General features: G+C 39.3%; 1 protein-coding gene across 3 annotated transcripts in view; it reads right to left on the bottom strand.

Moving 5' to 3' along the window:
• Positions 1 to 15,151, bottom strand: part of tanc2a (tetratricopeptide repeat, ankyrin repeat and coiled-coil containing 2a) — a 153,477-nt gene that overhangs the window by 17,665 nt on the left and 120,661 nt on the right. For all 3 annotated transcript variants that reach the window (XM_079868302.1, XM_079868301.1, XM_079868303.1), the window contains 7 exons: positions 13,287 to 13,538; positions 8,900 to 9,028; positions 4,614 to 4,895; positions 2,479 to 2,606; positions 808 to 1,039; positions 555 to 724; positions 183 to 461 (listed from right to left, as the gene is read on the bottom strand). In XM_079868302.1, coding sequence (XP_079724428.1) covers positions 183 to 461; positions 555 to 724; positions 808 to 1,039; positions 2,479 to 2,606; positions 4,614 to 4,895; positions 8,900 to 9,028; positions 13,287 to 13,538 — 1,472 coding nt within the window. The remainder of the gene's footprint in view (positions 1 to 182; positions 462 to 554; positions 725 to 807; positions 1,040 to 2,478; positions 2,607 to 4,613; positions 4,896 to 8,899; positions 9,029 to 13,286; positions 13,539 to 15,151) is intronic.

The raw sequence follows: 15,151 nt of genomic DNA, 5'->3' as shown, positions 1-15,151 counted from the left end.
TTCCTTTTTTAATAAAATAAAAATCACCACATAACTCTAAAAAGCTAAAATAAAATAAAATAGTACATAAATAACACTGAAAAGCTGTTATTTCATTTAATTTGTATTTTTTTATTGTATGCATGAAGTATCACTCCTATGATGTATTTAGTAATAAAGGAGGCATCTGTGTGACCCCTGACCTTGTAGCTGGAGCTTTTGAGCACGAGGTAGCCCTTCTCAATGAGGTCCAGTGTGAGCTTCAGGTAGAGGTAGGAGCCCCGGCTCAGACTCTTCAGATGAGCGCTGAGTTTGGTGAAGGCCGCGTTGTCCAGCTTGCCGTTGAGCGCTACGTTGTTCTGGATCTCCTGGCTGGAGTGCAGCCGGTGCAGGATGTAGCCCTGCAGGTCCGAGTCTATCGCATCACTCTCCTCCAGACGATCCAGAGAGATACGGTGGAACGGCAACGGACGAGTCACGTCCTTAGATACAGAGAAAAAAAATAGCACAGAGCAAATAAGTAAAAACGTAAATGGAAAGAAAGAATGATTGCTATGGATGGATGGGATGCAGACCTGTAGTGTCGTTCTGACGGTGACCACCAGTTTGAGCCAAGGAGGGAAACGCTCAACGGTTTTGCAGAGGAAGGAAACAATAGTTTCTCCATAATCCGGTTTATGGAACTCTGCCTCATTCAACCCGTCAATCAAGATGATGAGATTCTCCTCACAGGCAATTTTCCTCTCTGTAAATATTGCACGTTTTAAATATTACATGCATGCACGTGTACGAACAAGTATGCGAGTATGCATGAACACATTTACGTACCTCGTTGCAGGATCTCCAGAGGTTCCAGCAGACCCCTGCGGAAAGCGGTGAAGGGGTCCTGGACGCAGGAGCGCAGGCTGAGTGTGCTCTGCAGGTGCGGCTGGCGGAGCAGAAGATCTCGGTAGGCCTGCATCTGAGGAGCCCTGCACAACAACGCTGCCACGTTATGCACAAACTCAGGGACCAGGCAGGTGTACGCGTTGTCGGCCTGACAGTAATGGTACGCCACCACCTACAGTAGAGGGAAGGAGCACACGAGAGAGCAGATATAAGCACACATTTAAATTGGGCTGAGAACTTGTTTTTACCTTTGCTTAGCAACATTAAGTTCTCAAATCCATCATTGAATTTGATTGGTCAAACATTGTTCCAAAAGTGCTGATATTTCACTGAATAATTAAGACAACAGATTCATTCAGGAATAAAATTCCAATGGTTCATACAGCTTTGTTTGGAATGTTGTTTTCATTGGTGAAGCAAAAATAAAGTAACTTCAATATTGTAATATTACGTGTGAAACGTACACTACCATTCAAAAGTTTGGGGTCAGTACTTTTTTTTTTTTTTTTTTATTCAGAAATGATTTAAAGTGATCAAGGGTGACATTAAAGACTCAAATTGTTACAAAAGATTTCTATTTCAAATAAATGCTGTTCTTTTGAACTTTCTATTCATAAAATAATCCTAAAAAAATAAAAACAATATTAAGCATATAATAATATTAAAACTGTTTTCAACATTGATAATAATAATAAATGTTTCTTGATCAGCAAATCATCATCATAGAATGATTTCGGAAGGATCATGTGACACTGAAGACTGGAGAATCAGAGGTATAAATGACATTTTAAATTATAACATTAATTTTTTTTTTTTTTCAGAATATTATTGTTTTTTCCTGTATTTTTCAGCAAATACATGCAGCCTTGGTGAACAAGAAACTGCTTTGAAAAACATTTTTAAAAATCTTGATGACCCCAAACTTTTGAACGGTAGTGCAAGTTACTTCTTTTTTGAACTATTGTTTAAAAGCTATATCAGCACTACTGTATTCATTATAGAGTATCAGGCACTACTACTGTATACATGACAAACACAACTCAGTGATACATATAACAGAGTAAAGGTGCTTAGACTCCTGTTAAATGTAGATTTAGACAAAAAGAAATGCACACAAACGCACAAAACATTTCCAGTCTCGGGGATTTAGTGCATGCACTGCTTTAAGCTCAAAAACACAATGAATTTAAAACTAGAGAAAGATTCAAAGTTTTATTAATGCATAAAACATGACGTAGTTTGAGTGCATCGATGGCCTTATTCCAATATTATAAAACTGCTTCTCCCCTGGATTCACTTCATCACGCAGTGTGTGTGTGTGTGTGTGTGTATGTTTCAAAAGCTTGTCATCATTAGCAATGCAAAGCTCTGAGTATATCTAATGGCTGTGCTGGGAGACTCTGTGCATATAAATATTTGATAAGGCAACAGAACCGCAATAAACCTTTGTGCTAAAAAGAATAGAGAAAGAGAGAGAGGAGCAATTTAATAAAGGCAAAGGAAGACAGGAACACAGAGAGATAATAAATCAATAGAAGAGAAGAGAGGGAGATTGAGAGGCAGGCTGGTCATATGCCTGGCTCTGTTGATTATGTTGATATTAGTTGGCACCTGAGAAGCCAGTCTTCTGAGCGCCTCCTCCTGGCGTCTCCGCATCTCTGGCGTCCCAGGACAGCTGCTCCCACCGGCCAGAGTGCCGTGAGCGGACTGAGGCTGGCTCAAAGGAAGTGTGTCGCCATCTGAGAGAAATACGTGGCATGCATGGGATGTGAACACTTTGCCGGATTTTAATATTCAATATTGCTGAATTTGAAAGCACTTAGTAATGAAATAAAACAGTATACTATAAAAATGGTGCGATATGACAATTAAAAAAAATTAAATAATAAAGGGAAATATTATAAATATACAATATAGATTTTAATATAAATATGACATATACACTCAGCTAAAGGATTATTAGGAACACCATACTAATACTGTGTTTGACCCCCTTTCGCCTTCAGAACTGCCTTAATTCTACGTGGCATTGATTCAACAAGGTGCTGAAAGCATTCTTTAGAAATGTTGGCCCATATTGATAGGATAGCATCTTGCAGTTGATGGAGATTTGTGGGATGCACATCCAGGGCACGAAGCTCCCGTTCCACCACATCCCAACGATGCTCTATTGGGTTGAGATCTGGTGACTGTGGGGGCCATTTTAGTACAGTGAACTCATTGTCATGTTCAAGAAACCAATTTGAAATGATTCGAGCTTTGTGACATGGTGCAATATCCTGCTGGAAGTAGCCATCAGAGGATGGGTACATGGTGGTCATAAAGGGATGGACATGGTCAGAAACAATGCTCAGGTAGGCCGTGGCATTTGCCAAGAAAACATCCCCCACACCATTACACCACCACCACCAGCCTGCACAGTGGTAACAAGGCATGATGGATCCATGTTCTCATTCTGTTTACGCCAAATTCTGACTCTACCATCTGAATGTCTCAACAGAAATCGAGACTCATCAGACCAGGCAATATTTTTCCAGTCTTCAACTGTCCAATTTTGGTGAGCTTGTGCAAATTGTAGCCTCTTTTTCCTATTTGTAGTGGAGATGAGTGGTACCCGGTGGGGTCTTCTGCTGTTGTAGCCCATCCGCCTCAAGGTTGTGCGTGTTGTGGCTTCACAAATGCTTTGCTGCATACCTCGGTTGTAACGAGTGGTTATTTCAGTCAAAGTTGCTCTTCTATCAGCTTGAATCAGTCGGCCCATTCTCCTCTGACCTAAATCCCAGTAACTGAGCAGATTGTGAAATACTCAGACCGGCCCGTCTGGCACCAACAACCATGCCACGCTCAAAATTGCTTAAATCACCTTTCTTTCCCATTCTGACATTCAGTTTGGAGTTCAGGAGATTGTCTTGACCAGGACCACACCCCTAAATGCATTGAAGCAACTGCCATGTGATTGGTTGATTAGATAATTGCATTAATGAGAAATTGAACAGGTGTTCCTAATAATCCTTTAGGTGAGTGTATATATAAATATATAAATATATATATATATATATATATATATATATATATATATATATATATATATATATATATATATATATAAAATTTTCATATAATTTAAATATATTATCAAATATTAACTAGTATCAGTAACTAGTCCTGTTAACCAATTACCATAACAATAAACCTGCTTTGAAGCTTGACAGTTGTTTTGTGATTGAAAAGCTGTGGAGTAATACCTTTTGATTTCTGTTTCACAGACAAACTAACAGCATACAGGTTTGATGTCACAACACAATGGTCAGTAAATAAAGACCACTTTTTTTTGTTGCTGCTTGAACTAGTTTGTCTGTTAGATGTTTATTAAAGGGATAGTTCACACTCAAAAAAAATTATATCATCATTTACTCACTCTCATGTTGTTCCAAATCTGTACGAGTTTCATTCTTCTGTTGAACAAAAAAATAGATATTTTGAAGAATGTTGGGAAGCATACAGTTGACGGCACCCATTGACTTCCATAGTATTATTTTTTCGATTATGGAAGTCAGTGGCTACCGTCAACTGTATGCTTCCCAACATTCTTAAAAATATCTTCTTGGGACAACTTGAGGGTGAGTAAATGATGACAAAATTTTCATTTTTGGGAGAACTATCTCTTTAATAGGAATATATTCCTTTAAGAGCTTTAAGCATCTAACAGACAATGATGCGATTTTCTTTTAAACGAATCCACTCACGTTTTGGTGAGGCGTGTGGACTGTCAGAGGTGATCTGTCTCATGTGGATGCCGTGGCAGCTGAGAGCCACCAAGCGAGAGATGATGGCCGTTTTGCCAAAGCCTACGTTGCCGGCAATAACGACACCTTGATTGGCAGTGGGCTCGCTGCTGCGAAGACACACGTCAACTTCCTGGAACAGCCAATCTCGACCGGTGAAAACCGTATCAGGCATCAGACTGGGCACCTCGAAGAGAAGTGGCTTTAGGGCGATGTCTGGTGGCCGGTATGGAGCAAAGCGCACTGCATCATGGGAAACATTAGGAAATGTACTAAATTAAACAGGTTTATACATAAAAACTTTCCAATATCCCACCCAAAGCCTATTTTTTCCTTCCATTTCTTTTTACAGTGATTTTATCCATCAAAGCTGAAGTTTCACAATATTCCCCCAGTTTCATGACAAGGTTTAAGCCTAGTCCCAGACTAAAATGCATGTTTGAGCTGTTATAACTGAAAGCAACTTGCACTGACATCTCTCAAAATATGTTACTGTCATCGTTTTGTCTCAAGATTCACACCAGTAATGTTTTTTTCTAAGGCACAATTATAAAAGTTACTTAAATATCCTAATTGAACTAAGGCCTAATCCTGGCTTAAAGCTGCAGTCGGCAAGATTTTTTTGATCATATTCACTGAAACCGACACTATGCTCCGACATAAAAACATAAATCAGCCAGTTTTAGAAAAAAACCCACGCTTCTACCTCCACCTGGAGCCTGTTATTTGTTTTGCAAAAATCCACCGCTCCCGGCTCTTCTGGTCCAATCAGTGCAGGGCTGTGTGAGATCTGACTGTCAATCACAGTTTGTGCACATGCCTCCCCCGCGCACGTTACAATATCACATGCACACGCCTGAAGTTCGCAGGTGTGTTGGATTGTACGAAGCGTGATATCGGAGAGAAAATCTACTAACAAGCTTCCAATTCCTCGGTTATTGCTATCTATGGGTAGATTAGCCAGGGAAGCCTACCTCCGAGTCCATGGTGTTGATCGATGCTGAAGAGACGGACGCGCTCACAGACAATCTGGTGCACACAACTGACGAGCATGAACTCGATGCTTGCTGGTAGTGGGGGAGGGGCATGAGAGTTGTAAACATTCAGAATTTTGGCTAAGTCCCCTCAATCTGCCAGACTTGCCGACTGCAGCTTTAATCAAAGCCCTGCCTGTGAAACCAGGCCGTAATTTCCAAATTCAAAGCTCTGCACATTGCAGTAATCATTTTTAACCAGCAGGGGGAGATGCTTTGTCTGAAAAAGGCCAGATCTGGCAGCTTACGCAAGTCGAAGCTGCAGTGTGAAACACCATAAATCAGTGGTTGTCGAAAGGGTGCTTTGAGCCATTAATGTACGCCAGAAAATACATCTGAAATAAGCCTCCACGCATCAAGAACAGGAGAGCAGCCGTCACTGAGCAGTTGCCATGCTTACCGGAACCCACCATTGAGGATAACTGTTGCTTTTGTTCATAGATTATTTGTCAAATGTATTGCCACCATGCACATAGCAAAATTTATATTCATTATCATGTTAATCCACCACATTTGCTTGCAATAAATTATTAACATTCATTTTAAAAATCCTATATAATCTATATAATATTCACATTCAGTTATAATCTTCATTACTCTTATACATATCATAAGCCTAACTACACAAACATTTAATCCCAATTACTGATAACATTCAAGGCAAGTGTCGTTTTAAAGCATCGTCAACACAATTAGCATAAATTATTCAATGCGGCTATATAATTTCCTGATTGTATAGGCTTATACTGCAACAAGTGTGATGGAGCATATTATGAGGTTATTTATCCCCCCATGTGCATGTGCACTATTAATTAGCCAGATAACATGTGAATTAATTATCTGTGCATTAGCATAAGGAGGTGGGCGGGGTTACGCAGGGCGAGGTGACCTTTATGAGCACATGTGCTGAGCTTGGATGCTAGACGACACTATTGGAACATAGAAAGAGAGACAAAGAAAAAGATAGATAGAAACCAGGGCAGCCGAGCAGTAAAATGACCATAAAGAACTAAAGCTGGGAAGGTTATAAATAAAGAAAAGATGAAAGGAAAAATTTAACCCATAGCGTTTAAGTGGCACACATTAAAATCTCCTTTCATGGCACAGCTAGGGTGCCTTCACTTCCCTGGATGTTTTCCACAATTAAGCATCATTATTACTGGTGGAAATGGCTCTTAATGTCTTCTGAAGGGGTGCTATACTTATACATGAAAGAACCTGCTTGTAATTGCGGTAAAATTATGGCATTAGCTACAGTGTGCTAGAATTACTATCTACAGTAGTTAAGTTCGGATACCTTATGTCTGACGTACAGTTTGAGCATCATGTCACTATAACTAACCACACGGATAGAGTCCACCTCCACCTCCTCAAATAAACAGGTTGTTTGGTGAATTGTGACTCAAGCTGTTGGAGTCAGAGAGGAAACCCAGAACTCCAGTGCTGATTTAGGAGGTGTGGAGCCTTGACTGTGAGCTTTAGACAGCAGGCTGAGCTCTGACAGATGAGCCAGTGCTAGTGCTAATAGGAAGTCAATACTTCGATCTGGACAGGAGACAGATTATGGCAAGGCAGTCCAAAGGGGAAACAAAGAACAGCAGGACGAGGAGGGCGGCGGAGTGATCCACGGAAGAGCTGTGGAGTGTGTTGAGGGTTTTGATGGCACATGCTGTGTGTTGCGGAGGGCAGATGTGAGAGACGCAAGGTTCACATGCACATCAATATAATTAACATTACATTATAGAGGTTACTTTTAAAAGGGACATTCTGCCATTTCGTAGAATTCTATTTTAGTTTTTCCTGAAGTTACTTAAGCACATGATTTATAAAAGACTTTTACAACTGTTGCCTGTCAGGCTGTATGAACATGATCCCCGCTGTAAGCCATGTCACACTGTAGAATCTCAGTTGTCATTAACGTCAGACTTCACGACAATCAAGACGCGTTAAAAAAAACGGACACATGCAAGAAGACTCATCCGGAGTTTTACATCATCTATCCGTGATGCGTTCAGTGACTGAGCAGAATTTACACTGAAATGGAGGCTAGCAAACAAAAATCTCTAGTGTTAATTATGATCATGGATTGTCTTGAAAAGAAAAATGGAATAAATGAAGACGATGTGTGTGGAGCAAGTGGTGGTTTGTGGTTGTCTCATTAATTGTCATCAGGTTTGGCGCTCCTATTGGTTTTTGATTTGACGGTTGTCGTAGCAGAAGCCACACTGCAAGACGGTGTCTAAACGTCTGACACTGGCAGAATTTTGTCTGAGGTCAAATTTGATCGCAATGGTCATTAATCAGCTGTCAGCGAACATGTCCAACTAGCGATGTCAGATTTTGGCCTAGGATCACAGGAATCTTTTAGGATTCTCAAAATTTGTCTCAGACAGCCAAATCGTGGCCAATATTGTACAGTGTGAACCCGGCTGTACTGCATAATGTTAATCAAGGTTGTGTGTAGCACGATTGACTGGATTTATGTTTCTCATAAACTTTATGTACACATACATACATACATACATACATACATACACACACACACGCAAAAAGAACGGGCCAAGCCAAAAATGGCAACATTTTTTGTGGTCTTTTATTAACCTTTAATAACCACTTTAATCACAAATCGCTGGTTGGAAAATTAGCAAGAATTGCACAAATACTGTAGATAAAGTAACTTAGCGCAGAATAGCCTTCCCCAACTTGCAGACAGTTTTTTACAGGAAGAAGACTCAGTGTTGTTCCACTTTGTCTTGGTGAAAATAATATCTGATCATTCCTCTTTAGATAACAATTTTTCAATTGTGGGAAGCAAGCCATTCTGCAATATTCTCCTGCACTCCAAAGCATTAAATGACTTTTCACAGTGAAGTATCTCACACATACCAGAAGATAAAAAGACACAGTCTCTTCCTCCATGCTTCACTGTGGTAGAGATGCATTTATAATTATATTTCTTAGCAGATTTTCAAAGACACCACTCGAGCATCACCATGCAACTCATGTTCATTCATCACTCCACATACAACTTCCCACAATCTCCCAAAAACTTTATTCTGTCTTTGATGTTTTTTCTGTGACAGCAATGGCTTTTTAATTAGTGCATTTGCTTTAAGTTTGCCAATTTCCGCACCAATAATTTGTGGATAACACAAAGAGAAAAAGGTACATGTGATCACGTATATGCACAAAATCTAGAAATAACGTACACACCTCTTATGTCCGCTTGTCCAGAGCGGCTGGAACCGGAGTTCTGACGTGGCATCCGCAAAGACGTGCGCAGTGGAGCCTGTCTCTGCTCATCCAGATAGGCAAGATCCTCCAGGTGAGCTGAACTAGTGGCTGAGAGAGAGAGAGAGAGAGAGAGAGAGAGAGAGAAAACAATACTGTTATTTAAAATGTTTTTATATTATATATTAAATATTAGCTTTATGTAAAATATTCAATGTTATTTAAAATTATTACATTTTTAAAATAATATTTGTATAACCACTTTACATTTGTGTGTGTATTGATGCTTGGGCAATATTATATTTAAAATATTTATGCCAATTAAGTAAATTCAACACTGAACTAAAATATTGCATTAGAATTGAACAGCATAATGAATCTGTACTGTTGGTTATCATCAGTTCCCGCTGGCTTTAAAATACCTGCCTTCTCATTATTTTACCTGATTTAATTTAATTTTACCTGACATGTATCAACATTAGCTATGAAGTAAATGTAACAGTGTTTTGTTTAATAAACCATTTACAGTGGTAAAATAATTACCTCAGATAGTACTTGGATATATAATATGGTGGTTAATGGATATGGAATTAATAATCCATAATATATGTATTACATTTATTCAATACATGCTTTTTAATACATGCTTTTATTCAAAAAAATGAAGGTGACTTACAAATTAAGGCATAGGTATTTTCCAAGAATGCAGTGGTATTTCATAGCAATATCAAAAAACATGGTAATACCATGGTCCAATCTGTAGTTTGAAATGGGTCAAACCCTTTGACAAACTGTGTGAGAGCTTGTGTTTGCTTAGCTTGTGAATATTAGCTTTCATGAGGATGCGTGCATGAATTTTGAGCCTTTTTTTCCATTGCTAATGAGGAGGAAAGTTCATGGCGGCTTGATGCACGAGAATATTAAGAACACTGTGGGTGGCCACAGAACTGATCTCAAAGCATCTGGAGAGAGCTTTTTAATTATTTAACAACAGCTAACATTATTGTGGCAGGGTTAGCACAGATGCTAAGGACGACAGGCCACCAGCCATGTAAGGGGCCAGGTGCAACACACTAAGGAGAGTCTTTCGTTCTCCTATAATATGTTTAATTGAAGACAGATTTCAGAAAAACAACCATGGCACATACATTTACAAATGACAACTTCCTGTTGGTGTCCATGTGTAGATCAACAGTTCAGTAATATAACTCTCCTCAGAGCCCATGTTTGAGCGGGAACGTGATTGAGAGCTGATTGAAACAAAGTGCGCAGACTTTAAGCAAGCTGGGAAAGCTGCTCTTACAAAGTTTCTAAAGCTATAATTTCTGTTTTTTTTATAGATTATACAATTAAATGTTACAAAATGTAAAACCATGGAGGATCTCCATCCGCATAAAGGCCTGTTCATACCAAGGATGATAATAATTCTTCTAATTCTAAAAGCTGATTAACAATAAAAACCTTGACAGCCAATCAGAATCCACCAGACATTAAAAGGGCATTTAAAGTGGCAGTCAAAATAACTGCAGTGTATGCTTACAATAAACAATGTTATCTTCCTTTAGTGTGGACACTAATTTAGTTTTGTTATATTTATAGGTACCATTCTTGGTTTGAACAGGCCTCAAGGTCAGCATGAAATCAAAATTGACAATTTAGCAATAACAAACCACAACAATCCAATGATCCTAAGTCCCGTCCTACATTTTTTCCAGTTTGAGAAGCTTTGAATACTGTATGTCACAATAGGGAAAAAAAGACTTTAAGATACTTAGAGCCAGCTAAAACTATGGTTATCATAGTAAAAAAAAAAAAAAAAAAATGCTATTTAGACAGCAGCTTTTGTCTTGCCCAACCCCACCCTCTCCATCTGCACTGCAGACTGTCTGGCTGGCATGACTGTGTTGCTGGATTTACGGCCGCTTGAACTGCATCACAATGACTTTGACTCTCATCACTAAACTGTTTTTTTACAGCCCCACGTGGCGCTGGTCCAGAAAGCACGTCTGCATTTTACACCAAATGTCTGAGCATGTTCATATCTACATCTCTAAACTTTGATTGAACATGGAGATCTGTTCATTTCCTCACTTAATATTTTAAAATGGATTATAAACATACAATAATGTATGCTAAATAATTCTAAGTGATCAGACATGCATTTTTTTTTTACCTTAAAAACACTGGTGCATTCACATTTACCATTGTTCTGCAAATGTTTGCGGGCGAAATCCAGTCATTTCAATAGGAATGCACATCATCAGGAATTTTGCGGGTGAAAGATTTCCCCTCACAGATTTGCAATATTGCCCAACAGAACGCTGTATCTGTTGATTTCTCTGTGAGTTGTGCTTCAAACATCGACACGCCATTGATAATAAACAATGGACTTTTTGCCGGCAAAATGTATAGTGTCCGCACCTTTAGTCTTTAAAAGGGAAGAATCCTGAGCCATTTCTTGAGGCCAGAATATTCCGAAGATTTGGCAGTGGGTTATTTTAACTTGTGCCAGTAATAAACCACCAAGAACACCCTAGCAAAACCCTGGCAACCACCCACATGTGAATATGCCAGTACATTAATCTCTTAAACTCCTCGTATTGTGTGCTTTATGTACATATATGAGGGTGCATGTGTGAATATGTGACAGGAAGTGAACACAGGAGAACATGTCAAGTCTTTTTGTCTGAAAGAATAATCAAATGCATCTTGAACTCAGAGATCAGACAGGTTTTGAAAGGGGAAGATGTGATGAAAGATGGACTGAGACTCACACCGAGAGCAGGAGAGGGAATGAGTGGGTGGGTTGAGGAGAGAAAGAAATCAAAAGTGTGACAGAATAGAATGAGAAAGATGAAGTTTGAGAGGTGAGCATGCATGAGTAAGAAAGACAATCAGGTGTAAGAGAGAGAGAGAGAGAGAGAGAGAGAGAGAGAGAGAGAGAGAGAGAGAGAGAGAGAGAGAGGTAAGGTGAGGAGAGTACAAGAACAGACAGATGCGAAGATGGATGAACAAACAGATCACGTCATTCACTCACTGCTGCAGCTGTCTTCACTCAGGTGCATGCTGGGAGCAGGTTTGTGTCTTCTCAAATCTTATACACATCAAACTTAATTGAGTTTTATCATTATTTACTTTTATGATGCTTTTTGTATGCCACTTTGATGTTCTATCAATATAAAACTTTATAACAGCTCAGAAAGAGTGTGGTAAATGTATTGAAATGTAAATGTAAACCTGGAACTACTTCATAGCCATTTATTCAAAGATAAATGAATGAATTAATTGATGATGATGATGATGATGATGATGATGATGATGATGATGATGATGATGACGACGACGACGACGACGTCGTCGTCGTCGTCGTCATCATCATCATCATCATCATCATCATCATCATCATCATCATCATCAACAACAACAACAACAACAACAACAACAACATTTTTTTTAAGATTATAAAGAATGAAGTAATATAATTTGTTAACCTTTATTCGTCAAATTAATTAAATTATTAAGCATGAGTTATTTAATCAGATTTTAGACGTTCCTTTTCATTTTCTAACCATTTAATTTACCGTATCTGGGAAATTCCTTCTAGCAAACCTTCAAAAATCCAAAGTCGACAGTAAACAAAAAAAATCTACATTGCATGGAACTGAGCTTTGGCTCAAACTACTGAGTTTGACAATATATGGATCCAAAACCAGCAGCACAAACGACAAATCCTTCATAAAACCTGGAGGAGATTCACACAGATGTCCTTGCTTTGTATTAACGGGCCGGCATCAGGAGCTAGGAGCCGCTCCAGAGCTCAAATGGCCCATAAAGCTGAAAAGAGGGGCACGTCTATAGCTCTCACAGTAATCACTATGTGCTTTTACTGACCTTGACATTTTGAGGGAATTGGAAACACGTGTCTGTTGACTTTTAGGGTCTGCATTATGTGGGATATTTCCTGTCTCTGCAGTTCACCATTCATGAACAGAAGTGTTCAAAGACCCTCAGCTGAATGAGCTGCACACAGAGCTGACTCTAAATATTCACACGTCGTGAAAGATGAATATGAGCGTTTGTAACTAACAGGATTTGAACGCTGGACTGAGTCTTGACTAGCTCAGCATAATATGGAGGTTTCTACCATCTTACAGTTAAATAATATAAATACACTTGTATTGCTATTTTTGTTAGAGTTTGGTTAGGGTGGTTGTCCCCCTCGGTCAGTTCGCAAGTGTGGGGCCCGGTGGGACCCAAAGGATGGCCCTGCATACATGTATATACAGCAAAGTAAGCATTAAGCAATGCACTAGTGTGTACACTATTCTGAACATACATTAGCCAACATTTGACAGGTGCAGAAACTTACCAGCCACAGAATTGGGGCGGGGCATGAGGTAGAGGGGGATGGAGTGGGCGGAGTGAGAGATGGAATGTTCCAGGCTCCTCTCTGGGATTTTGTTGAGGCTGTATGTGGAGGCGGCCATGTTTTCATCCACCCGATAAAGAAAGGAGTCTGTACCCATTGACTTCTGTGCCTGCCAGAGTTTCAGGCTGCCCCGTGAGCTTTCGCTGTGTTTACCTCCATGCTCAGCATTCTCAGAGTAACTTGTGAGCGTTGCTGCAAGAAAGCAATGAGATTTTTTAAACCGACATTGAGCGATCATTATGTTTATGTACATCAATAGGGCTTTTCACACTTGAAATAGTTAACCCTGGGTCATACTAAACCCCAGATAAATGGAATTCTGGGTAATCTTATTCACGTTTCACACTGCTAATTCTATACCCGGGATTAATAGTTAATCCTAGGTATTTAAAAGCTGCCGTTTCACACTGCACATTCCTAAACCCCGGGTTAAAGTACTTACTTGCGTATTTGCAGTGTCAGTGCAACTGACTGGACAAACTTAGCATGTGACATGTTACTGTGGTGGATTTTTAATAGATAAAATAGTAAACTGTATATTAAACTAACCATGTTTCTAACATATAACCTTACTTCTCTTTTTAGGCCTAACATGATAACACTTTGAAACACAATGTACTAAAACGTTCTGTTCTGTGTTTTAGAATGTTGTATGTTGTGTTGCCATACCCATTTTACTTTGGTCGTGTGAGTGTATAAATAACAAATTTGGGAATTGAAACTAGACAGATGACTAAATTTGAACCTTGTGATTAACAATAAAGTAATCATTAAAACAAAGTTTGCTTTACCTAGTAACAGAAGGGTTTGCATATGAAGAACCAATCAAATTCATATAATTTTGCCATACCTCCCTATTCTATAAAAACTGTTGTATTCGTGTTAGCTGGTGGGATTCTCAATGGAATTTGTCTGAGATCCTCCGGCCTTGCTTCTTGGGAGAGATTCCCTGAGAGCTGCTCGGGAAGATCTCCTGGCCGGGATTAAAGCATTTAAAGGACATTTTCTGAAGTCTGTTTGTCGATTATTCCTGCGCAGGAAGAAAGCTAGTTAGGGAAGCAAGTTAGTTAGGTAGACTATATATTAAACGTCGATTGGAGACATTAGGGAACGTCGATTGGAGACGACCCAGGTAGCTATATAGGGAACGTTGATTGGAGACGACCCAGATAGTTAGGTTTATGGAAAAATCTATGACATTACATAAAGGCTCTAGCATTGCACGGCCTCATATTACACATTGCTGACTTTTTGAACTATAAAAAGTAAAAATGAAACGGTCTCTTCTTTACTCCAATTGTCGCGTTTTCCATCGCCGTTTGACATCTTTCCTATCATACACAGAAACGACTGTTTATATAGGCTACATCGCGCAGTGTTTCCATGACTGCCCAAAGAACGTGAATATAAGGCACGCGATTGGTGGTCGGTTGCTAAGCATCTAGTTGTAACATTCTAAAGGGGGTCGCACACCGGACGAGAAACGCAGCGCCGCGCCGCATCTAGGACAACTCGAGGTATCGCACACCGGACGCTCATTTTCTCAGTTTATGGCCAGCAATATTGTTATGTTTAAGTACATTATGGAATTAAGATAATGTCTGTACTATGTTATGATTGTTCTGTACAATTAAATACAATCGTTGCTAAGTCTGCAGTCTGAACACTTTACCTGAATGAATTGAGAATACCACCTGAAAATTCGATAACATCAGCAGTTTTCATCCATGCAGCTGATTTCTGTAAATGAATGTAAAACTAAATTTATATTGCAGCACAGGGTGAAGTCAGTATACATTAATGAC

The sequence above is a fragment of the Squalius cephalus genome (genome assembly GCF_949319135.1).
Source record: "Squalius cephalus genome assembly, chromosome: 1".
Lineage (NCBI taxonomy): Eukaryota > Metazoa > Chordata > Actinopteri > Cypriniformes > Leuciscidae > Squalius > Squalius cephalus.
The sequence above is the reverse complement of the archived record's forward strand: the minus strand, read 5'-3'. Positions and strand labels throughout refer to the sequence as shown.